At 45.1% G+C, this 26,318-nt stretch overlaps 3 protein-coding genes across 4 annotated transcripts in view; 1 reads left to right on the forward strand and 2 right to left on the reverse strand.

Moving 5' to 3' along the window:
- The window catches only part of LOC146501177 (uncharacterized), a 67,956-nt gene that overhangs the window by 24,168 nt on the left and 17,470 nt on the right, over positions 1-26,318 (reverse strand). The window lies entirely within an intron of this gene.
- Positions 13,722-20,745, forward strand: LOC146501179 (uncharacterized). Of its 2 annotated transcripts, none has more exons than XM_085135623.1 (7): positions 13,722-14,159; positions 15,217-15,325; positions 15,666-15,850; positions 15,978-16,126; positions 17,645-17,786; positions 17,929-18,077; positions 18,639-20,745. In XM_085135623.1, the coding sequence occupies exons 1-7, from the start codon at positions 14,120-14,122 to the stop codon at positions 18,765-18,767; spliced, it is 903 nt and encodes a 300-aa protein (XP_084991749.1). In that variant the 5' UTR covers positions 13,722-14,119; the 3' UTR covers positions 18,768-20,745. The 2 variants fall into 2 exon arrangements, with proteins under 2 accessions (XP_084991749.1, XP_084991750.1); XM_085135624.1 differs by having other exon boundaries at positions 13,722-14,148; positions 15,209-15,325.
- On the reverse strand, positions 19,404-26,087 carry LOC146501180 (transmembrane protein 50B). Its single transcript, XM_085135639.1, has 7 exons — positions 25,955-26,087; positions 24,555-24,740; positions 23,925-24,037; positions 23,330-23,397; positions 22,855-22,947; positions 21,305-21,362; positions 19,404-20,743 (listed from the first exon to the last, which is right to left on the reverse strand). The coding sequence occupies exons 2-7, from the start codon at positions 24,651-24,653 to the stop codon at positions 20,698-20,700; spliced, it is 477 nt and encodes a 158-aa protein (XP_084991765.1). The 5' UTR covers positions 24,654-24,740; positions 25,955-26,087; the 3' UTR covers positions 19,404-20,697.

The raw sequence follows: 26,318 nt of genomic DNA on the forward strand, positions 1-26,318 counted from the left end.
ACTGACAACCTCCATCTTCATGCCCATGCTGTCTGCTAGATGATGCACCCCACTAGCAACCCTCAGTAAAGTTCAATCAACAGCCACAGTTATTAACGGTAGCGCTCCTCTAATGATCTACAGCACGTGGAAATTTGCTAGGATTCACGTCAGTGGCCGGAGAAGGCCATGGAAAAAGATTCCCTCGAAGCTTTCTGGCCAACTTTCAGGGAACTCAGGAGGGTAAAGCGGTGCTTTCCCTCACTGTGTGTAGTACAGGTGAAGCCCTGCTGGTTTCAACTGAGGATATTGTTGGGTGGTGGAAGAAATTCTTCGAGGACCGCCTTAAGTCCAGTGACACGTCTTCTATAGAAGAAGCAGAGTCTCTGGACTCGTTCATCACTGGGGGCGAAGTCACTGAGGCAGTTAAAAAACTCCTTGGGATTTGGGAAGAGTTCCTGCCTGAAATGGAGGAGTTTAAGTGTCTCCAGATCTTTAGGAGTGAGGGGAGAGGGGAGCAGGAGATTGACTGGTGCTGCAGCTGCAGTGATGTGGACACTATACCAGTCTGTCGTGGTGAAGAGAGAGCTGAGTCTAAAACCAAAGCTCTCAATTTACCGGTCGATCTACTTCTTTACCCTCACCTATGGCGACGAGCTGTGGTAGTGACTGAAAGAACGAGATCATGGATGCAAGCAGCGGAAATGAGCTTCCTCCGAGGGGTGGTTGGCCTCTCCCTTAGAGAGGGGGTGAGGAGTTTGGCCAGGGAGGGAGGGGCTCAGAGTAGAGCCGCTGGTCTTCCACATGGAAAGGAGCCAGTTGAGGTGGTTTGGGATCTGACAAGGATCCCTCCTGGATGTGGTGTTCTGGGCATGTCCCACATGCTGGAAGAGAAGGCCATGGAGAGGGAGGTCTGAGCTTCTCTGCTTAGGCTGCTGCCCCTGAGACCTGGCCTAGGATAAGTGGAAGAACACGGATGGATGGATGACCTGAAAAGTAGGCGCCAGGGATCTGTTCATTTTTAAAGACTAGAATACTCAATAAGAACCTCCACAAAACTGACTTTAATGGCAGATACAATATTTTATTTAAGCAAAGAGCTCAAACAGTTAATAATAATAATAATAATAATAATAATAGTAATAATAATAATAATAATAATGATGGATTGCATTTATATAGCACTTTTCGGGACCCCTCAAAGCGCTTTACAATGCCAGTATTCATTCACTCTCACATTCACACACTGGTGGAGGCAGCTACAGTTGTAGCCACAGCTGCCCTGGGGCAGACTGACAGAGACGATCATAATCACAAATTAGTCAGATCGTTTTACAATTTAAAATTAAAAAAGTAAAACATAAAAATTAAAGTAATGTAATCTAAACTGTTGCTAAATATCTACTGCCAGCTTTGATGAGTTTTTAGTCTGGAGAGAGAGAACACCTCAGCTGTAGATGAGTTCTGGCCTTAGCCACGCTGGACGAAATCCTTCCTGAGGAGAAACAAAAGTTCTCAAATCTTCCTCTAAGTTCCTGTCCAAAAAAAGGAGTGAATCCACTTTGTGATCCACAGTGAAAACAAGGCGAACCTTTCTATTTCTTCTTCTCTGCTCCACTACACATCACATTGTGTTTGTTAGGAATTATCTCTCACTTACTCAGGGAGTTAACTTCAGCTCATAATTTCTGGTGATTAAACTACACTAACTAATGGCTTTCATAAGCTTTAGAGAATAAAATATAAATTAACAGACACTGAAATTATCCCTCATCATCAGAACAATTTCCAACTTGCTGTGTTGCAGATAAAGAGTGTTTAAATCTGTTATGATTAGCATCATGAAACATCTCTTTATCTGCTGCAACACAAGTCTTAATTATTAATGACAAACATGTGTGTGAGGCAGCAACATCGTGACATCAACAACACTGGACATTTAAACCTGCGTCGGCAAAATCCATCCATCCATCATCCATGGACGGATGATGGATGGATGGATGGATGGATGGATGGATGATGGATGGATGGAGGGAGGGAGGGATGGATGGATGATGGATGGATGGATGATGGATGATGGATGGATGGATGGATGATGGATGGATGGATAGATGGATGGATGGATAGATGATGGATGATGGATGGATGATGGATGGATGATGGATGATGGATGGATGGATGGATGGATAATGGATGGATGATGGATGGATAGATGGATGGATGATGGATGGATGGATAGATGGATGATGGATGGATAGATGGATGATGGATGGATGGTTTGATGGATGATGGATGGATGGATAGATGATGGATGATGGATGGATGGATGGATGGATGATGGATGATGGATGATGGATGATGGATGGATGGATGGATGATGGATGGATGATGGATGGTTGGATGATGGATGGATGGATGATGGATGGATGATGGATGATGGATGGATGATGGATGGATGGTTTGATGGATGATGGATGGATGGATAGATGATGGATGATGGATGGATGGATGGATGGATGATGGATGATGGATGATGGATGGATGGATGGATGGATGGATGGATGATGGATGGATGATGGATGGTTGGATGATGGATGGATGGATGATGGATGGATGATGGATGGATGGATGATGGATGATGGATGGATGGATGGATGATGGATGGATGGATAGATGGATGGATGGATAGATGATGGATGATGGATGGATGGATGATGGATGGATGATGGATGGATGGATGGATGGATGGATGATGGATGGATGGATGATGGATGATGGATGGATGGGTCGATGGATGGATGATGGATGGATGGATGATGGATGGATGGATCCATCATCCCTCCATCCATCCATCATCCGTCCATCCATCATCCGTCCATCCATCCCTCCCTTCATCCATCCATCCATCCATCCATCCATCCATCCATCATCCATCCATCCATCCATCCATCCATCATCCATCCATCCATCCATCCATCCATCATCCATCATCTATCCATCCATCCATCTATCCATCCATCCATCATCCATCCATCCCCTCTGTTGGTCTTCCTTGGTCTCTTGTGTTCTGGGGGCCTCTGGATGTCTGGGGTTTTGATCTCCTCCATACCTGCTTCATGCCCTGGAGGACGGGGCAGTGGCCCCCCACACCCTCTAGCAGATCATTACATGAGGGAACCTTTTAAGAAAACAAGCGCGTCCATGCTCACAGGTGTACACACGGGTGATCACACACACAAACTACACCCTTTTTGGCTCCTACCTCAATGCACACTGTGCTGTCGATCTTACGTGCTGCACAATAATGTTTAATATTTAGTATTTACTGTCATATTCCCATATATCATTGTGATGTGGTTTATTGTATTACTCTCGTTTTCTTCTGCTTGTTTTCTTTTTTCTTTCTCAACAGGTGATCCAGGTGATCGATATATGTATTTTTTTTTTTTTTTCTTCTGCTTATTCTGTTGGTTTTTGTTTTTTGCCCTTCTCCCCCGTCCCTCTTCTCAACTGTTTTTCTTCCCCTCTTTCTTTCTCCCTTTTCTTTCCCCCAGTCAAGTCTGTCCCGTATTCAGCAAGTGAAAATAAAATAAAGAATAAAAGGTGAATCAAATGGACCATTACGGCAAAGCTGGGATGGTCAATTTGGTAAAGAAAATCCGTTGGGCATCTTTCTTCGCCTTTAGACAATAATTCTGATGGCAAAAGAACCAAACGGGACAGGCAAAAAAAAAAAAAAAAAAAAAAAAAAAAAAAAAAAAAAAGGAAATTTTGGAAAATTTCCAAACCAAGAAGAACGCGAGTACAGACATTCACCAGACTGCTGCACATTAGTGATGATGAGCTCTGATTTGGATTAAAAAAGCAGATAGAAGAAGATTTCTATTCATGAAGAATTCAGAAGGAATCAGTTGCAGCTGAGGACAGCACTCCCACCTTCACAGGAAGGGTAAGAGACCAACAGAGACACAGACAGAGTCATACAGAGACAGTTTAGTGCTTATCAGTGTGATGATAGATGTGACTGAACCTGAGCAAACTAAGATCTGCTGTTTTTCTGCTGGAAAATAAATCATGCAGTGAAAAATGACAACTGAGTGAAAGACTAAAACTAAATGAAACCTTTAATTTTGAGAACAGACAGGTCCTCTACCATCCACCAGGAGGAGCTGCAGCATCTATTGCCCTGTCGTGTTCGGGAACAGAACTACTTCACTATGCAGTCCTGTCGGAGGCTCAGACTGATGTTTCCATCGGTCTCTGAGTCAAACCGAGCTCCTACACTCACTCGCTCATTCACTGGGCCTCATTTATTAATGTGTATGTGCCCAGAAGTAGTCTCACTCTGCACAAAGAGAAAGAGTGCAAGCAAAATTATGCAAACTGTGTGAAATTTGCACACTGATTAGTTTTGCTCTCATAGTTATGGATCTGCTAGTACATAGGTGTCAAACTCTGGCCCGCGAAGCCATACCAAATTACTATTAGAGCTGGCCTGCTGGTATTATACAGTTCATGTACTGCTAATACTACAATTCCCAGAATGCTCTGTTGGTGTTTTGGTGCGTCAGTCACGACAGGACCCATTAGCACCCTCTCCTTTGTTGACCATAGTCATAGCAACCATGCAAATACTGCCATGCTACCTATCCCAAAATGGCAAAAAGAAAGGCAGAAAACAGGAGTTTCTGGACAGGTGGGAGAATATGATGAAAATTTAATAAATGATAAAATTTAATTCAGAAGGCTGCAAATACAATTTTTATTTAAGAAATGAATTCCACTGATGTGTTATTTAATTGGAATTTCGATTTATATATACGTTCATAAATTATATATTGTTTAGTATTAAGCTTTGCTTGTTCCATATTCAGTTTTTCAGCAAAACTTGTTTGAGTCCATAAGAAAAGATTCCTTATTATATTTGGAAGAAGATTGTTTTTCAATGAATATTAATGTTAGCCCGCGACTTTGATCCAGTTTTGAATTTTGGCCCACTGTGTATTTCAGTTTGACACCCCTGTGCTAGTAGATCAGCATCCAGGCTTGTGTAGTCTGCACATCCAGTGGTATCCAATGGCGCTGGTGTCCTCCTCAACTTTGCGTTTTTCTTATGTTTGCTGTTATTTCTTAGTTTCTTTGCAACCTGTAATACTCTCATCACCTATGTCAGACAAACTCTCCTGGACATTCGTCAGAATTCGCAATCTGGACCTTCATGAACTGACTTTTTTCTTAACAGTGGTGACTCACCTTGGCTACCTGAGAAGAAGGCTGAGAAACCAATAACACTGCACCCTGCTTCCCAGCATTCTTCTAACAAACGTCCAGTCTCTGGAAAACAAGCTGGATGAAGCTCACCCGAAACCTTGGCTGATTGTGACCTACACCCGTTTTCACACCTTGGGTTGTGTGATTAGGTAGAGGATCATTAGAGGGTCCATTGTCCCTCCTGGGGGGACGGTCCCACAGGGCTTATACTGTATATGGGAGTGAGAGACAGAGAGAGGCGTTGAAAGGCTGCTCCAACAGAACTTATTGTTTCGGAGGAAAACACGAACACGGTGTACAGTCGAGTCTTAATAGCTTACTTACAACTGGGCTCGTCAGGCTCTCTTCTTGGCTGCAATGGTTATTATTATATTTACATGCTTCCAGCTCCCGTTTTTGCTCGATGACAGCTCGTACTTTTCCTTTTTCTCCCTCCCTCGCTCACAGACACATAACGGGTATGGCAGTCCATTCTCCCTGCAGCACGGACTACACTGCCCATCAGGCTGCAGGCTTTAGGGCGATGCCTGTAACACTTTGCCTGTTGCCTTCATAGTAAATCACTTTTTGAACAATAATTTTTAAAAATATTTCTTCACGTCATTATGCGGGCCGCAAAATTTCAACAAAGTAACTGTATTCTGATTATTACCTTTTTAAACGGTAACTGTAACAGAATACAGTTACTCATATTTTGTATTTTGAATACGTAACGGTACATGTACTCCGTTACTCCCCAACACTGTCCATGCTGTACACCATGCAACGAGCAACAAAATGTCAAAGTGCATAAATCATGTGAAAGAGGTAGGCGCCTTGTTTTGCTTCCATGGAAACAAGGAAGTGGTGAAGCTGTGTTCAGGTTCCCTGAAACAGTGTTAATACATGTGTCCTTTTATATTTATGTATATATTTATATGTTTAATTCTACACTTAATTTTATACAACTGCTTTGATGTCTGTTTGTTGCTATGACAACTCAGTTTCTCTCTGGGATTCATGAAGTGTCTCTGATTCTGATTCTGAACATAACAGGTGATCAAGCTGAGTTCATTCATTAGACAGATGTTGAAATAAAGTTTGTATTCCTGTGCTTTAATATTGTTTTATTACATATAAAGCACATATGTAGATTCAGTTTCTTTTGAACACAAAAGGGTAGAAATGTAACCAAACAACTACCTTTTATGTTTAGGAGGTGGAGGAGTACAAATACCTGGGTCAATAACAAACTGGACTGGTCCACAAACACAAATGCACTCTACAAAAAGGGTCTAAGTCATCTCCACCTGCTACCATCTTTTCCCTTGCTGTAAGAGCTCTGGAACACCGAAATTTCTCATCTGTGGGATAATAAAGGTTTATTCTATTCTATTCTATTCCTTGAGTACATTTCTGACCCTGTACTTGAGTAAAGAAGAATCATAAGTACTTTAAGGAGTATTTTTAAAAAACAAACAAACATGAATTTGTTTGTATACAGAGGTACCGAAACAGTGCAGCGGGGCCTCGGGTCCTTCTGTCGGGTAGTCCAGTCCACACCTCAGGCTGTCAGGTTGAAACACTCGGTCGTGTTTTCGTAGCGTAAACGCTGGGCGTCCTCTCAGAGCCTACGCTCTATCTGCTATTCCCGAACAGAGATACGCAAGTTTCTCCGTGACTGCAGCTGCCAGTCAAAGCTCTTATGATGACGTTTCACCCCAATTTAACATCACCGCGGTAGGAATTAGAATCAAACTTATGGGAAAGGAGACCCCTTGGACATCAATCAGCGTGGTGAGAGCTATTGAAAACAAAAGACAGAATCATTGGAAAAAAAATCTGAGGAGGCGGGGTTTATGACCTATACTGCAGCCAGACACCAGGGGGCGATAGAGACGTTTACGTTTTGGCTTCATTTTTGGGGAGCTGTCGCATCGTCCATGTTTTCTACAGTCACTGGCTGTATCCCAATCCAGGGTCTGCAGCCTTAAAGGCCGCATTTTAAGGCCAATTACGTCACCGCGACACAACGAAGGCTGTCCCAATTCAAAGGCTGCTCGAAATGCGGCCCTCAAATGCGTCCTTCATTTCCCTGAATTTTAAGGATGTGGCGGTGTAGACTTCGTGGCCCAACATATCCCAGAATGCATAGCGCGGCAGTGGGTGTGGATAATTTTGCCGAAAAAAAACGGCGGATGAGGGGTGCCTGAAGAGTAAACTTTAAGTAAGTACTGAATATTATGTCACTTATTTATGTGCAAATGTTTAATAATGAAGAACATTAAAACATTACTGTTGGTCACATGTCGGCAAAGTTATGTGACATTAGTGACGTTTGTACTAACTTGGTTTTAAAGACTTTACTTTAAAATATAGAATAGAATTCAACTTTATTGTCATTGCACATGCACAGGTACAGGGCAACGAAATGCAGTTTGCATCCATCCAGAAGTGCTTTAGTGATATAGATATATTACAATATATATTAGCAATAATATAGATATGTAAGTATGTTACAGAAATGGGTCTATTATGGTATGTTATAATGTACACGGTATGAAGTATGTTATGAATATTCTATAAGTATGTACAGGCTGTAGTGAGTACAGCTATGTACAGGATATAAATATGAAAAACTATACAGAAATCTGAGATATACAGTTATACAGAAATGTGAACTATGCAGGTTATAAACAGTTGTAGGATTAAAAATTATCGTATGTACAGAATGATTATTTACACAGAGCTATACAGTAGTGCAGTTAAGGTCAGTGAGATATGTGGATAATTTCTACAGAGGCTATAAAGTGCTGGTGGTTGTGAGTGGTGGTTCAGTCCATGTTATTATTGTGTATTTGAGGGTACAGTTGTCCATTGTGTGTGTGTGTAGGTGGTTGTGGGTGTGTGTATGTCCAGTCCATGTGTTAACGTGGGTCAGATGTCAGGAGGCAGAGTTCAGGAGTCTGACAGCTGTGGGGAAGAAGCTGTTCCGGTACCTGGTGGTCTTAGTCCGGAGGCTCCTGTAGCGCCTCCCAGAGGGCAGGAGGGTGAAGAGTCCATGTGATGGGTGACTGGGGTCTTTGATGATTTCAGCCCTTTTCAGACACCGCTTCCTGTAGATGTCCTTTATGGCAGGAAGTGGTGCTCCGGCGATGCGCTGGGCAGTTTTCACGACCCTCTGCAACGCCTTCCGGTCCGAGGCAGAGCAGTTCCCGTACCAGACTGTTATACAGTTGGTCAGGATGCTCTCGATGGTGCAGCGATAGAAGTTCACCAGGATGTCTGAGGACAGGTGGTTCTTCCTCAGAGTCCTCAAGAAGAAGAGGCGCTGGTGAGCCTTCTTGACCAGCTTGGAGCAGTTGGTCGTCCAGATGAGATCCTCGGAGATGTGGACTCCCAGGAACTTGAAGCTGCTCACACGCTCCACAGCCGTCCCCTTAATGTGGATGGGTGGATGTGCATTCCTCCTGTAGTCCACGATGAGCTCCTTGGTCTTCTCAGTGTTAAGCAGCAGGTTGTTTCTGTCGCACCACTCAGCCAGACGATCCACCTCCTCCCTGTAGGCTCATCGTTGTCACTGATGAGGCCAATCACCGTGGTGTCATCTGCAAACTTAATGATGGTGTTGGAACCATCAGCAGGTCTGCAGTCGTGGGTGAAGAGGGAGTAGAGGAAGGGGCTCATCACACAGCCTTGTGGTACACAAGGCTGTGTGATGAGCTCATTCATGTGATGGTTCATTGTGATTGTAGATGAGCAGTGGTTATCCAGCCGGACATGTTGGGGGCGGTTGGTCAGGAAGTCCAGTAACCATTTGCAGATGAGGGAACTGATGCCCTGGTCTGTCAGTTTCCTGATGAGTTGTGAGGGGAGGATTGTATTGAATGCTGAACTGAAGTCTGTAAACAGCATTCTGGCGTATGTGTTGTTGTTGTCCAGGTGTGAGAGGACAGAGTGCAGTGCGATGGAGACTGCATCCTCTGTGCTCCTGTTCTGGCGGTATGCGAATTGGTGGGGGTCCTGGGTGGGGGGGAGACAGGATTTGAAGTGTGCTAGGACCAGCTGCTCTAAGCACTTAGTGATGATGGGGGTGAGTGCTACTGGGCGACAGTCGTTGAGGCTAGATGGGTTGGAGTTTTTGGGTATCAGGACGATGGAGGTGGATTTGAAGCAGGCCGTCCAATAGCTGAGCTTAATCAGAGAATGATCAAAGCTCATGTAGAAACAAACAAACAAATGAACAAAATATGTTCTCCTTCATTTCTGTCAAACAAAGCTGTATGAAACGTTTCCAGCTGTTAGTATCATGGTTGCTAGGCAACCTGGGCAGCGCGACGGAGGCTAGACCGTCCCATTTCACAAGCCTCGCACTTCCGGCCTTAGCGGTCTTTAAGTACGCGGCCCTTGTGGACCGTTAAGGCTGCAGACCCTGAATTGGGATACAGCCATTGTGTCTGTCACTACCCGATCCATACCGGATACCCGATCCGCACCATGCATGTGCAAACGGTGTCTACTTCCGGTCGAAGCATTTTACGATAGTTACAGGTCAGAGTATCTGTTAAGATGTTAAGGATAAGACATATCTCTTAAAATGTTTGCAATAATGAAGCATTTCAATATAATGTAGACAAAAACGAAATAAAAAGATAGTTACGTAGCAGGACTCCCCGATCCGTACCGCGCATGTGCAGAAGTTTTCTTCTTCTTCTGTTCGTTTAATGGCAGTTTACTCTCCAGTGTACGAGGATACTGCCACCTGCTGACCAAGCGAATGAACCGTATTGTAAACTGAATTAGCATCATTACAAACGTGTGTTAAATTTGATTTAGTGATAGTCGAGTGTGTTAATGCTCGTCTGTGTGGAGAGGATTGACTGGAATAGTGATGATGATGTCCGCTATCACTGTCAATTGCCAGTAAACACTTAATCTGGCTGCTGAATCTTCACGTGACATATTACAAAGTCTGTATTATTAACTCTGTCATTAGGCACCATTCTTCTTATTTTACGGCGCTGTTGTTCAATCGGGAAACGCTCTCTGTTGAGGAGAAAAGCATGAATTTGTTTGTATACAGATTATCCATTGTTTAAATGTCCCGGGTAGTCGAAAAGGAGGCAGAGCTGCTGAGAAACGCTAGGAGCTAACTGGGCGCTAACCGTGGCATTCAAATACATTAAATGTCGCAATGTTGACAAATAGAGGAAGTGACGTAAGATTTGCGCATACGTGGTACGGATCGGGTTTCCAGTACGGATCGGGTAGTGACAGTAGCCGTGTCCAAATTCATGGGCTGCATCCTCCTGAGGCAGCATTTGTAGACCGATTACGTCACAGCGACGCGCTGAAGGCTGTCCAAATTCGTAGACTCCTCCGAATGCAGCCGACAAATGCGTCCTCCTTTTCCCCAAATTTGAAGGATGGGTCGGGTGCGTCCTTCGTGGCCCACCATATCCCAGAATTCATAGCGCGGCCCAGCCAAACTCCAGTTTCCAACAATGGTGGCCTCTACTAAGTTTTAATATTACTCTTACTGTTAGAGTAAATTGTTAAATGTTGTCATTTCTATGCTTACCATCTCTACTGTTTGACTCTCATGAAAGGTTCCTCACATGGGTGGGGGGCTGTAGTCTTTTATTACAGACACATCCTGTAATAAACCATTTCGTGGTAGACATCAACGAGGCCTCCCTTGCAAGTGAAACGATCGATCGCTGTTGCCTTGTTTTTCTTTCACGGGAATAAGTCCTGGATACAGCGGGGTCTGAGTTTAGACCCAACACTTACTAATCTTTCTGGGTCACAAAATAAACTTTTAACATATATTAAGGCGAGAAAGTAGCTGTGCAAACATCAAATATCTGGTCAGTTTATCAAGATGTCGCATTTTTGTAAAAGTGCTTCGACGTTTTCAGAGACGTCTGTTACCCACCAGCTCGATAGCTAGCCGGGAGCTCGAGGGTCACTGAAGCCGTCGAGAACGGCACAACTCCCGGCACATCATGTTCAGATCACCGCGGAGTTTCGCTACTCGGGTTAAACGTAATATATAAGTCACTTAGACAACCTAAAAATGTTATTGTTGGACTTTTTTCAGTGTTTTATTTGTTTGTGAGTAAATCAGCTTGGCTGAGATTAAAGTTATTAGATTAGATAAAATTTTATTAATCCCCCGGGTGGGTTCCTCCTTGGTTTTCACACAGCTGAATAAACGTCAAACAGAAAACTGATTAAACAGAAGTGTGAGACGGTCGAGAGTTTACTCCAGTGTCCTGTTATATTTTAGATAGCAAGGAGCAGACGGCTGAGTTTATTAAACTCCACCAAGACAGCGGTGACGCTAATCAGAAGGCTAGACCGTCCAATTTCACAGCTGTTTACTTCCGGCCTACCCGACCTTCTGAGGACCCGGCCCACGTAGACCGCGAAGGCCGGGTCCTCAGGAGGATGCAGCCCATGAATTTGGACACGGCCAGTGTCATTCAAATACATTAACTGTCGCAATGTTGGCAAAGAGAGGACGTGACGTAAGATTTGCGCATGCGTGGTACCGATCAGGTTTCCAGTACAGATCGGGTAGTGACACCCACACATGGATCCTCCTGTTCCGCAGATTTGAAGGACGGGTCGGGTGTGTCCTTCGTGGCCCACTATATCCCAGAATTCATAGCGTGGCCCAGCCAATTCCAGTTTCCAACAATGGTGGCAGCTACTTAGTGTTAAAATTACTCTTACTAATCTTTCTGGGTCACAAAATAAACTTTTAACATATTTTCAGGCGAGAAAGTAGCTGTGTAAACATCAAATATCTGCTCGGTTTATCAAGATATCGCATATTTGCAAAAGCGCTCCGACGTTTTCGGAGACGTCTGCTACCCACCAGCTCGATAGCTCGCCGGGAGCTCGAGGGTCACTGGAGCCGGCTGAAATTAGCTGACTCTGAATTAAATCTAACATTAAAAATATTTCAATTCAGGAGGAAACATTTTCACCGGGAACAAAAACAGCAGGTTAATCCGTGGAGATCCTGAAGGCTGCTCCAAAAGTAATCAGATTAGATTTTAAGTATTTGTTCAGTTCTCTTCCAAACTCAGCAGCTGTCAGTTGTAATTTTTAAGTGTTTACTAAAATAAAAATAAAAGCGTTATAACATCTCACCTGTTAAAATTTTTAATCAGGCATACATGTGTACTATTTTTATTAATAGAGAGATTAAGCTTGTGTTTCGCTCATTTAGTGATTTTGCTTAACTGTATGAAGCTTATTAACATTATCAAACAGATGATATGTAAGCGACGTGTAGCGCATTTTGCCAAAGTGCTTAAGATAATTTTTTAATGATCTTTTTTTCGTTAAAAAAAATCTACTACATCATGTATACTTTTTTTCATGTCGTGTGTAATTTCCATTGCAGATATTAATCACAGTTAAATCAAACTCCAGAGCTGTGGTGTCATCAAGTACGCTGGTGTACATAAATCGCGCTGCGTTGCCGAGAACGCGAGTACGGACTCGAGCACTCGAGAATTGAGAAATAGCCTTAACACTGGAAGTCCCAGGCTTTTCTAAGCCTGGCTTTTCTAAGCCTTTTCTAAGCATAAAATAACCAAACTGTTTATCAGGGCAAAATATAGCCTGACATTAGTTGGTAAATTGTTAATTTTTAACCAGCTGTTATTGTTGTCAGCTGTCTGGAAACAGCAGGGTCACGTCCGATCTGCTGATAATAAGTAATAGTCACAATATCAGGAGTAAATGAGCACGTTTATGCATATGTCCATGTGTTAGAGACTTCAGCTTGAGGAGGAAGAGGGTGGGATTTGATTAAGGTGCCGGGGGCGTAGTCCCTTTCGTTCATATTCTGGTTTCTTTGGTGAAGGCTTCCCCTTCTCAGATGATCAAACAGGTATGAATCTAGCTGTCCGTCCACAGTATGCAAACATCTACAGTTGCTCTTGTCCTCTGTCTTTGGCGTACTCCAGCCTGATGCGTAAAATGTGATAAGGCTGAGCGACAGGGTGCAGTATCCAGATATCTTTGCCGCTGTGTTCAGCATGACAGCCTCCACAAACTGGTGCCTGTTTCTGTTTTAAGAAGTTAATTCTAAACTTATCAGTTAGTTGGAAGATGAAATTACAGACTAACATGTAAGTTTATGAGTACAACATTCTTTTTTTGATTAAATAACTTCAAAAATGACTGATTATATCTTGAATATATTAAAAACTAAAACCAAACCTGTAATATAATGACATAAAACAAACAAAAACCCAGTCTGCATATTTCAGATTTTCAGTTACACAGTTACCAAAGTGCAGCACTCCGTGTAAGAAAGCATTTCGTTTTCCTTGAACGCAGAAAATCATAAAATAAACGGTTCATTTATTTATTTATTTGGAAGCCTTAACTCTCGTTTCCTGTGATTGATCGCATGCTGCTGACGTCACCCTCACGTGAACGCGCGGGGGAATCCCTGGTCGGTCGATACTCAGCCCCGTGTGAGCTGGTGTGAGGGCGAGTCCACGCACGGGCATTGCTGAGCTTCGACGTGCAGGGCCCGGGACCCTCAGGTGGGAGGTTAGCGTAACTCACCTGGCTACACAGGTGAGGTGGGGCTGAGCTCTGCTGGTAAACACAGTCTGTCCCCGCGGCTGTGAGCGGCGATCAAACACCGTGTGGAGCACTTGTTGGTGTTTTGTTATCGTTTGTCACGTACAGCTTTAAGAGGCGGAACCGGAAATCCTCCAAGACAGAAGCAGTCTGCGGACGGAGACGTCCAGACTATCCAGCTCCGCGAGGAAGTGCGTCGGTGTTTCGATTCTTCAGCTCCAGCCAGCCACCACGTTCGGACACCGGCCACAGACCGAGGAATGAGGCCGACACCATGCTGCTGATCCTGCTCTGCCTCCACGCCTTCTCCCGGGGTAAGGAGCCGCCGCCGCCGGACAATACCTGCCGAGCTACCGGCTAACAACGGCCTGTAGCTCCGCAGGCTAACCCCGGATGAAGCAATAGTGTGTGTGTGTGTGTGTGTGTGTGTGTGTGTGTGTGTGTGTGTGTGTGTGTGTGTGTCAGACAGAGATTTTGTGTTTTAATCATGTTTTCGCTCCCGAGTCAGACTGAACTTTAAAATAACTGATGTTAAAATTTCATTTTCTAATGTTTTCAGTCATTCAAGCTGTTTTATTGTAATCGGCGTCAGTTTTTTCCAGCTGAACACGAAAGGCTGCAGTTACCTGTCAGCTGGGTTTCACCTGTGGATTTAGAGTCGACGTCACATTTAGGTTCAAATGTCAGAGTTTAGCTTAAAACTGATCATCCGGATAAAATACGGAACTCGCTGAGCTCAGACCAGGAAATGTTCAGTTCAGCGCGTCTAAAATGAGAAAATGTCCTTTTTCTGTTTGCGACTGTTTCAGGTTAAAAAGCTGAAACAGTCGCAGCTGCTGGAGGGTTAAAGGCTCCTGTGAAATATGGAAGTGGGCTATAAATGTCCAAAGCTCCTGACATGACAGGAAAGGATGTGTGAAGCTTTCAAAGAGTTTATTTCAGGTTATAATCGTCACTTCTGTGTTTGTTTACATCAGCCTGTCAACATGTTTAAGCTTCATTATTACTGATGCAACAAATGTTCATTCATCTGTTCACTGTAAAGACGTTTGACTCTGACACTCTCAGTCGATAAATAACTGATCTGTCCAATCAGAAAACAGACATGAAAGCGAATAAATGACAGAAATCTGATTTAATGACGTCACCACAAACATCAGGTTCACATCTGTTTAGTTTCTAAAAACGTGCCGTGAGCAGCAGACAGATGTTGTTCCTCGTTTCTGAATCTTTGTCCCTCTGAGCTCAGACGTCGTGGGGTCGATGGTTCCTGCTGTCTCTTTAATAAATCATCTGAGGCTGTGATCACGTGAATAACAATAATCTGGATTATGCAGGGGTTTCTCTGGTTTGCTTTCTTCACCTTTGCAGTCGCGTCTCTGGCGCCGCCGCCGCCTCCACAGAACGTCCAGGTGGAGAAGGGTCAGCTGACGTGGACTCCAGGGGAGCCGGACGTTACCTACACTGTGAATTACCGCAGGTGAGACCTCACAGCCAAGGAAGGTGCTCTGTTTTAAGGTGGAGCTTCCTTTTATATCGTCACGGCCGTTGGTGGCGAGAGGTCAGCTGATGACATGTTATTTACTCCATCGTTCTCACAGTTTCACATGAAAGCCGCCATCAGAGAGCAGCAGGCTGAGTGTAGTGTCACTGTCACAGATTATAATCCACAGTGGGCTGGTAAAATGTTTAGGAAGAGGTCAGAGGTCACCAAAGCTCCTGCTTCAATAACACTACAGCAACAAGAGTGATTGTGTTTCACAGCAGAGAGAACGCTGAGCAGATGTTTTCTCTGACTCGTTTCTGTTCCTCATCCTCAGATTTAACTCTGATGAATGGGAAGCTCTTCCAGCCTGCATCCAGACGCCTTTCCATTCCTGCAACATATCAGCGATCGGGCCGCGCGACACTAACGACTCGCCTGAGAACAGCTGCGTGATGCTGCGCGTGCAGGCCGAGAGACGGGGGCTGAGATCTGAAGGTGTTAACGCCTGCAGCAGATACGGTGAGAAACCTCAGATATGTGTCAGCGCTGTCTGTGGGTGAAGCTGTGAGACTCGAGGTGTTAACCATCCTGACCAGAGTGTGAACCACGAGCTGCTGCTGTGCTGACGCTCGCTCTGCTCTTCCAGGTGACGTCTGCACGCCTCCGTTAAGCATTTTGACCCAGCCTGGATCACTCACCGTATTCCTTAACGATGACCACGAGCTGGCGAAGGAACACGCCAGCAATGCCAAGCACAGGATTTACTTTGGCAGAGAGGGAGAGAGTCCTCTGCAGGTGAGAACACGGAGTGATTCCTCCAGGTGTTTATGCTCACCTGATGTTACAGCACGTGTCACTGCTGAAACAATGAAAGCAGCGCTCTTTAGTCAGAGTTTAACATCAAGTCAGTGAAACTTGTGGGGTGTGAATGAGGAGACAACCCCAGAACATGAATGTTTTCACTTTTCTGTTTTTCACTAGTTTTACATTTGGCTAGTCTCAGTGTTGCTGTGATACCTGGAGCCTACAGAGGTTACACAGCTCGTTCCTCCAGGATACAGTTTCTCTCAGCTCAGCTTCAAAGACATGGAGGAGGGTCCAGGAGACAGGCAGTTACTCTAGGAGGGCTGGACAGGGCTGTAGAAGGCCTTAACCCATCAGCAGGGGTGGTATCTGCTCCTTTGTGTAAAGAGGAGCAGGATGAGTCCTGCCAGAGCTACAAAATGACTTCTGGTAGCACATTAGTGTGAATGTGTTTGACCAAACGATCAGAAACAGAAGAGGGGCCTGAAAACTGAAGGCTCTGCCTCCCATTCTACTTTTAAATACTCTAGGAACAACAAGTAGGCCTGCAGAGCGAGAGCGAAGTGCTCTAATAGGGTGATATGGTACTACAAGGTCATTAAGATAAGATGGGGCCTGATTATTTAAGACCTTGTATGTGAGGAGCAGGATTTTGAATTCTGGATTTAACAGGAAGCCAAAACAGGAGAAATCTGCTCTCTCTTTCTAGTCCCTGTCAGGACTCTTGCTGCAGCATTTTGGATTAACTGAAGGCTTTTCAGGGAGTTTTTTTGGACATCCTGATAATAATGAATTGCAGTCGTCCAGCCTGGAAGTAATAAATGCATGAACTAGTTTTTCAGCGTCACTCTGAGACAGGATATTTCTAACTTTAGAGATGTTGCACAAATGGAAGAACGCAGTCTTACATATTTGTTTAATATGTGCGTTGAAGAATGTCCCTTGCTGGGCTCTGTAGTTTTTAGTGTTCTTTTAATTCCTTTGAGCAGTTTATTCTAATTATTATTATTCATGCCAGTGTGCTTGCTGATACAGCCACATGGTCAGTGTGTGCAGGCAGGTCCATGCATATTTGGACAGTTTGCCTCTGCACCACCACAGAGACTAACGGACAATCTGCACAAACTGTTTCAGAATTACAGCTATTTTTACACAGTTCCCATTTTCAGAGACTCAAAGTGACTGAGAAGCAGTTTTGTGTCCAGATGAATCCTGCGCCTTCATTTTTAGGACTAAACTGGAGCCAGAGAGCCACAAACGGGCAGCAGCTGCAGTGAAGCCCTGAAACAGCATGTGGTCATGGGTCCATGGGGGGATAAACATCTGCTCTTATCAATGTTAAGCTGCACAGCTGGGTTAGTTTCCGTGGAGCTCTGACAGTAAATAAAAAGACGGATAATTCAGCTGGGAAACACAGCGCAGAAGCAAACACTTCAACAGAATTATGTTTAATTCACTCACTCTGTGTGTGTGTGTGTGTGTGTGTGTGTGTGTCCTTGTCTTCATCAGGAGTATGAAGACACCATAGCCTCCAGGACCATTGAAGACCTGGAGGAGGGGCAGCGGTACTGTGTTCAGGTGGCCTATACGGTCCACGGGGAGCTCGTGGAACCACGCAGCTGCATCCAGTGTGAGGTCATCCCTGCGTCAGGTAAGCTGCTCTTCTTGGTGTAACGTTCCTTTAACGCGCTCCGACTCCAACCAGAGACACAGATGTAAACGACTCCGCTGCTTTTGAATCAGCTGAAGGTTTTAAAGCTGCAGCAGTAAAATCACTGCGTCTGTTTTCTCAGAACACGTGAACAGGACGCCGATGATCGTGGGGCTGCTCGTCTGCATCGTGGTCATCACCATCATCATTCTTGCATTGGGATACCTCGGGTTTTTCCAAACTGAGAAAATCAAACGCTGCCTGGAGCCATATAAATATGAAATCCCACCGGTAAGACCAACACTGCTGCACACATTCACCACACAGACACTGGTGGGAGCTGTATCCACTCTGAGCGTGTCAGCGAGTAAAAGAGCTGATTTTGATCACGATCAGTGTGTAAGACCGACGTGGTTCTTCATGGTGACCGATGAGTCACTGAACTGTCCAATGGTGTTAACAGAGCCGTCAGTCCAGCAAAGTTAGATTGGTTTAATTTTGTATTTGTTGTTTGGTCGAGTGTGTGACACAGACACGGTTAGAGTGGGGAAAAGTCCGTTCTGTGTTTCCCACTATTGTGTTTTTTTATTTGAGTAAACAGTTTTTAAACAGGCTGCTGCCGTTCTTTTGTTCTGAGGTTTGATTAAATGAATCGCTGCATTTGTTCGCAGCTGGAAGAGTTAAAACAGCTTCTCTGAGCTTCAACCAACATTATTAGCAGACGTACTCATGGGCAGATAAATAAAGTAAAAACAATCGGTGAAAGGCTCAGCCTGTCGTCGCTATATTTGTCCAATCGCCCATCGTTAGTCTTCACTGCCTCTGAGCTTCCTGTGTCTTCTCCTCCTTCAGAATCTGTTTCCTGGGGAATTTGAAGTCCCAACATTTATTCCCACTGAAGAGCGCTATGACGACCTCCAGATCTCTCACAGTAACTACGAGCCCAGATCAGCACTCTGCCCTCCCGCCGCTGCTTCCTGAACTCTTGGAGAGGCTCCGCCCACTCACAGAGACTCCATTCAGAGTTTACCAGCAGAGGCGACTGAGTCGCTCACCTGCTCCAGGTGATGAAACCGTGCACCATCTGGGTTATTTACCTGTGAGCACCTGATCTCAGAACATTTGTGAACTACTCCCATGAGGACAGCGGGTGGAGTAAAACCAGGATGGAGCGCAGCGAGCAGCTTCCTGACACTAATTTTAACCACTGCGTGCTAACAACCATCGCAGCAGAGAAGCGGGTCACTCTAGCATTAACCAAGTATCGTTTCTGAATGACCACGCCTCCCTGAATGTTCTCCACGCTGCTTCAAACCTCCGATGACAGAAAATAGTAGAAAAACAGGAACTGCAAACACGTCTGCGTGCTCTTTCTCAAACTTCCTACAGTCCTGTTTAACTCTGAGAGTGAGTTTCTTTTAACTGTCGGTGAGAGCGTTCCTGGGCAGGTGGGAAAAACACGCTCACTGCTGGATCTGACTGGCTGCGGTAAGAGGACAGTTGTGGCCAACACTTCCTGTTTCAGTGAAATAGGAAGTGTCGCATGCGCCTGTAACATGAACACTGTTGGGTAAATGTTTGTCTACGGGAAATTTTCATGTGATTTTTTTTTTGGGGTGGGGTGGGGGGGGGGGTCACAGGAAGCCCCTCCTCCCTGCAGAGTTCACCTTAATAAAAATGTCTGAGTCACTGGTGAGGCTGAGTCATTGCTTCCAGTAAACAGCAGGTCAAAGGTTACAGTAACAAACAAAGCAGCCGCTCACAGCCACGCCCACAACACTTTTTATTGTTTCAGAAAAATGACCGTTTGAGTTCTGCTCCGAGCTTCAGGAACGACTGAAGCAGCCGAGATTTTACACTTTTATACTGAAAAATCATCAACACACATCCTAGTCACAAACAGGAAGTTCAGGGGAAAAAGTCCTTTTATAATCCAAGCAAATGACAGCAAATGTGCTTCCAGCTATAAATTAGCCCCGCCCCCTTGAAGTGTCAGCCTGGAAGATTTTCATTAAAAATAATGTTACATGTAACAATCACAGACTTTTAATTTGGAGGAGTCATAGGAAGTACAATCTGGAAACCAATCAGGTACAGTCTGAGGTAAAAAAAAAATAAATCTAAAACTGTCCAGAGTGAGCGTGACTTGATGGACGAGGTGAAACACTGTGTGTGTGTGTGTGTGTGTGTGACCTGTGGCTAACAGGTTAGCATCCGTCCTGTGGCGGCTACACATCGCTCCGCTCGACTGTGCTACATCCAACCACAGCAGGACGGGGCCGGTTTGTTCGGCTATTTGTTTACGTCTTCTTGTCAGAGCGAGAGGCGAGTCTCACATCCAGCTGTTTACGGCTAACATGTGACCTTTAGCATCTAATCAACAGGAAGTGAGGCTGAAATCTCCCAGAGTGACACTGTAACAGTAAGACCGGCGGCAGGAATTCCCTCATTTTACAAAACACACTGAGAATGACACAGAGAGAGAAGTGAAACATAATAACAGAACCATATTTACATGCGTGTGCGTGCGCAGCAGCACTGATTGGTCTCCATTTAAAAAGCAACATTAATACTAAAAGTGTTTTTACAGCTTCGAGTAAAACAGCAGAATACAAAACATCTGAAGGCTCTGTGTGTGTGTGTGTGTGTACTAGCATCTTAACGGGGACCAAAATTTGGTAGTATACTATACTTGTGGGGACAAACAGCCCTCATGGGGATCAAAATCCTGGTCCCGAGTTTGAAGGCATTTTTGGGACTCAAATTTGTGGTTTTAGTGTCAGGGTTACAATTAGGTTATGATTTGGTTTAGGGTCAGGCGTTCATTTTTGATGGTTAGGGTAAACGGCTAGGGAAAGTCAATGAGATGTCCCCACAAGGATATAAATACACGTGTGTCTGTAGAGACGTCTTAACCCCATAAATCTTCAGTGCGGCCGAACTTGTAGATCAGAGTGCTGCAGAGAGAGGAGACAGTGATGTCACAGTGATGTCACACACTGAGCAGACAGATCCAAACTCACACAGCTCAGCTCCACAGTGCTGTGATGTTTGGAGGCTAATGAAGCTCTCTGTCATGTAACAGCTACACAGCTGTGGTTAAACTAACATGAACACAAGGCAGGTGGAGGTGAAACATGATGACGAACTCCAACCAAGACAGGGTGTGAATCAATCATTAATCTGCAGCAGGTTAGAAAACAGAAACACTCATTTAGAGCTGGAAACCCCCTCCCTGAGAAATCTGGTATTTACAGTCTGTGTGGATGGCAAAGCTTCTTTTCACGCTCGTATCCATCCTTTAGTTCTTCTTTCTGCATCAGTTAGTGGAACAGGAACGGGCCTGAATGGGTTAAACTGAGCCAGGCTTTCCCGGCAGGAGCTCCCGCCCATTACGGGAAATAAGATGCAACAGGTTTCATGTAATGTGTCGCAACGCTGCAGGAAGCACATATTTGGCACCAAGCTGGTTAATTACAACAGCTGCTTCAGTGTCAGCGCTGCTGCTTTTCACTCACCTAAAAAAGATGAAGGCGTTCTGAAAGAACACAGCCAGCCCCGGAGCCACTTCTTTCTCTGAGGGAACACAGCGACATGTTATCAGTCACATCAGGTTTCACTGTGACTGAGCATGCTCAGAGAGAGCCGACTCCCTGCGCAGGTCTAAGGAAGTCAGATTAAAATCATTTGTTGTATTTTTAGACTCCACAGTGTAATAACCACAAGGCTTTTCTTCTGCTGCTCACACAGCAAGCGCAGCAGGGTGGAGACTGCAGCGTATGGACCTGCTGCAGGAGCAAAGCTGAATTTAAAATAAGACTCCCTGATCCATCATTTGGTTTCAGGATACCAGGTCTACGCTGCAACCTCAAACACCCTGCTGTGGTCACGTGTGAGAGGCCACAAGCTGCACCCGCTGGAGGTGAAATGAACCGAGGGCTGTCCCTGAGTGCTACCTGCGCCTCAGTCACGAGAACAATGAGCAGTTTGAACCTTCTTGTGTGGTTTGTAGTGATTCACTGAGGTTTGCTTTCAGTTCGTGTGGATTTTTTCTGTGTGTGAAACGAGACCAAACCACAGGAAAAAGCTCAAAGTTTCCAAAATGGTCATGTGATTCAGAGCAGAAGAAAACACCATGAAGCAGCTGATAAAGGCCAGCAGTGACTTTGAGCTCCAAACCATAACATACTCTGACTTTGTCCATTAACTTAAAGATATAACTTCTGGTTTTCCCTCCTACGGAGCCCCGCAGGGGACATGGAAGAAAAAAAAAAATTAAGACGGACTTTTGCGAGATCTCGCACAACTTTTGCGAGATCTCGCAAAAACAAACTCGGGATCTCGCAAAACTTTTGCGAGATCTCGCAAAACAAACTCGGGATCTCGCAAAACTTTTGCGAGATCTCGCAAACGTTTTAGCCGCATTCTTCGGACGCTGGCTCGAAGCCGACCGGGAGGTCGAGGCACGATGTGCCGGGAAAGCGGTGTTCCTCCCGGCTGTAGTAGGTCTCGACCTCCTGGTAGCTTCAAGCTAATGGGAAGAATGCGGCTAAAACTTTTGCGAGATCCCGAGTTTGTTTTGCGAGATGTCGCAAAAGTTTTGCGAGATCCCGAGTTTGTTTTGCGAGATCCCGAGTTTGTTTTGCGAGATCCCGAGTTTGTTTTGCGACATCTCGCAAAACTTTTGCGAGATCCCGAGTTTGTTTTGCGACATCTCGCAAAACTTTTGCGAGATCCCGAGTTTGTTTTGCGACATCTCGCAAAACTTTTGCGAGATCCCGAGTTTGTTTTGCGACACCTCGAGTTTGTTCCGAGTTTGTTTTGCGAGATCTCGAGTTTGTTTTGCGAGATCCCGCAAAACTTTTGCGAGATCCCGCAAAACTTTTGCGAGATCTCGCAAAACTTTTGCGAGATCCCGAGTTTGTTTTGCGAGATCTCGCAAAAGTCCGTCTTAATTTTTTTTTTCTCCCATGTCCCCTGCGGGGCTCCGTACCCTCCAGCCTTCTGATCATTTCCAGGTTTGCATGTTTGGATGTTCAGCAAAGACAGACTGAGGGGAGAAACTCACTCGGCACTACGTAGCCTCCAAACAGGATCCAGATGGAGCCGATGAGCGAGCCGAACATCATCATGAAGCCGATGAAGAGCCAGAGACGAGCTCCTGCAATCGCAGACACATGCAGTACAATTACATATGAGCAGTGCTGTGTCTGCTGTGTTTGTCCATCCTGACGGCTGTGCAAAGGGCAGGATTCACACCGCCGTCAGATATACGTTTTTTAAAATATCATTTTAGATTTTATTGGATAGATACAGCGAAGAGAGACAGGAAAGCAGGGGGAGAGAGGGGTGACACGTAACGAAGGGTCAGACTCGAACCCACGCCGGCATGCGGTCTGTGACTGAGCTACACCACATATTAGTCTCTTTACAGCCACACAGACAGCTGAGGCTCTGCACTTTACTCTTAACATCTGCCTCACGTGTGCGTTTCTCACACCTCTGAGTCCACAGCAGATCCCTGACAGGTGACGAACACTCACCTGTCCGGCCCATACAGCCTTCTCCGTACGTGTCCCCTCTCACCTGGCCGTTGGAAACTGCATTAATCCTGAGAATGAACACAGAGTCACATAGAGGAGTCTGAGCGCTTCATGCTGCTGACACTGCAGACATAAACAGGAAGTGATCACATGATGTTTCAGAGTCTCAATCAGACACTCTGCTTTGTTTTTGACCTTTGTTGATTCACATTTGACTGCAGCACCAGTTTCCAAGCACACCGTGAAATCTGGCAGGTCTGTAACTTCCTCGGAGTCTGAGGTCAAACCTGTCTGACACCAGCTCAGCTCGTTAACAGCATCGAGGTCAGAGTAACAACAGACTGAATGATTCTGCAGTTTGGCTGCTCTCCTGTCACATCGTGAAAGGTTTTGGTTCCTCTTTGGTGAAAGAAGAGTTCTAAGTAATTAGGAGGTCACAATTTGTCCTTTCAAAGCCTCGCTGAGATGTTTAAGCTGAAATTACATTTCACTGCAGCAGGAAACCATATAAAGCACACAATCCCACCCGCCCGCGCCTCAATGGTCTAACAACTCTGAAAGCATGTACGGTATGAAAGCAACGTTTCACACTTACATGAAGAAAGCGATGGTGGAAAAGACGCCACAGGTGTGGAAGGCGTGGTTCATCTGCTCCTGGGTTGGATACGCCACAGCGGCGTCGATCATGATCCACCAGCCGGTGAAGAACTAAAAGAAGAGAACGTGCACAGCGAGACGTGATGTTTCTAAAGGTTTTACTTCCTGTCCATCCTTAGCAGACATCCGTGCTGTCACTAATGTCTGAGTGTTTACAGATGATGGGACGGCTGCAGCTCAGCTCATCTGGCTGCTCACCAAATATCCTTGGAAAGATACTAAACCTCACTGCTCTCCGATGGATGAATGTGTGTGAATGTTGGACAGAAAGCAAAGCAAAAAGTGTTTGTGTGAATGAGGCTTTGATTGGTCAGATGTAAAAATCAGTCCAACAGCTAACACACATCAGACTATCACAGCAAACTTCTGGATTATTAACAGTGATGTTTGAGGTAAACAGAGATTATGGCATTGTTCTGGGACAAACAGGAAACAGATCACTGAGACGCGTGAAGCGGAATATTTACAGCTCCAATAAGACCTCCACCATTCACCAACCTCCCAGCAGCGAACATTTATCTTATCGGAGAGTTCAAACAGACTCCACCCCTCTCTGCCTCACACTAACCAGAACTCCGGCCACGATGGAGGCCACGGCATTCCTCCTCTCGCCCCAGTCGATGCATTCACACTCGGGCCAGCGGAAGTTATCCAAAAAGCCGGCCATCCTCCTCCTCCACCTTCTTCTTCTTCAGTTGTCCTGACAGGCGAGTCTGCCCCCCCTCAGCAGCTGCTCACACTCTGTGAAAGACGCCTTTAAAACAAACACAGGCCGTTAACAGCGTCCTGCAGCGAGTGAAGGACGTCTGGACTTGAAGATTCAACCAGAACCAACGGACATTGATTTTCACCACATCTGCTACAAACTGTCAGAAATATGAGGACACATAGTCATTCAGAAGGTTTTTTTCCATTTTAATCGCAGAAGAACTTTTTGAAAAATAAACAGACGGGAGAAACAGATCCATGTTTCTACCCGGGTTTAGCTCACTGTCACGCATCAGCTTACAGACTCAGCAGCAGGTCAGAATCACACAGAACAACATTTAAAATTTTTCCTCCAACAGCACATGATCAGTCTGAGATTCACAGCCGGGGTTCTTTCACTGCTCTCAGGAAAAAGCTTCACGAATCGGAGGAAACTCTGAACATCACCTCCTCCTGACCAGGTGCAGGTTACGACCAGGTAAGGTGTTGAGCATCAGTTACCATGGTGACTTAGTGGGTAAAGAGAGAGGCCCAATTTTAGGAGTGTCACCTGTCCCGGCTCCAACACTGAGATGCTTCAGTGATGGACTGAAGCTGCAGATGCTGACCTGCTAACACCTGCTCACCAGTTTCCTGCAGGAACCTGATTATTTTACTGTTAGTTTCTTTATTTTTATTTATTTTTTAACAAGCCATTTCGTGATATAGTTACTTTATTTTGACTTATTTTTCTTTTTCAGTCTATGAGATCTTTTACATTTAAAGGAGCTTCTTTTGTGGTCTTTTAGAATTTAATTGGTATTTTATAACTTTACACTGTGTAGTTCAGCTTTTTATTTCTTTCATATTTATTGAGGTCTGTTTTGTTCCGGCTGGTTCACTTGTTCTCATGTACATATTTAAAGCGCAGGTGTATCCGCAGGGCAAAGTGTTTGCTAGCTGGTCAGGGGCTAACTGTTAGCTCCACCGCAGCACAGGCGTAGCTGCTCCGTCAGCCTCCTGCAGGTGTGCGGATTCCCACACCGTCAGGGTTGTCAAAACCTGTCTGTTCTTCGCTCCCTGCTGGATTAATAACCGTAGAGACCGTGAGACGGTCACAGCTCACCGAGCATTTGTTCCACCGAGCTAACGGGAGCTAACGGAGGCTAACGCTAACTGCTCGTAACCCGCCTCGTTTCCCGCTTTATTCCTTCAAGTAACATCTGAAGCAGCGCGTTAGTCGCACCTGCCTGCGAGCCTCCCAGCTGTCTGAAAACTCACCTGATATCAGTCACCCCCGAGAAACGGAGCCGCACAACAATTTTTTCACTTTCCATTTACAGCACAGCGCCTCGTCTGCGGCTTCATTTCCGGGAGCCTCACGGGCTCTGTGGCACACTGCTGCCTCCTGCGGTCAGGACCAGGCTCTGCATCCTGTAAAGTCACTAACTTTAGCGGTAGTGAAGCGCTGTATGCTGGCAAACAAATACCACGTATACACACGTGATGAACGAGTCCCCAAGGCTGGGGAGGCCGTTTATAAAGAATAATTATATAACCATATAAAAAAGGTTTTTAAATAAAATGTTTTAAATTAAAAATCTTTCCACATGGGGAGGTTTTTGCATTTCATTCATTCATCTTT

Source organism: Neolamprologus multifasciatus, chromosome 16 (genome assembly GCF_963576455.1).
Source record: "Neolamprologus multifasciatus chromosome 16, fNeoMul1.2, whole genome shotgun sequence".
NCBI lineage: Eukaryota > Metazoa > Chordata > Actinopteri > Cichliformes > Cichlidae > Neolamprologus > Neolamprologus multifasciatus.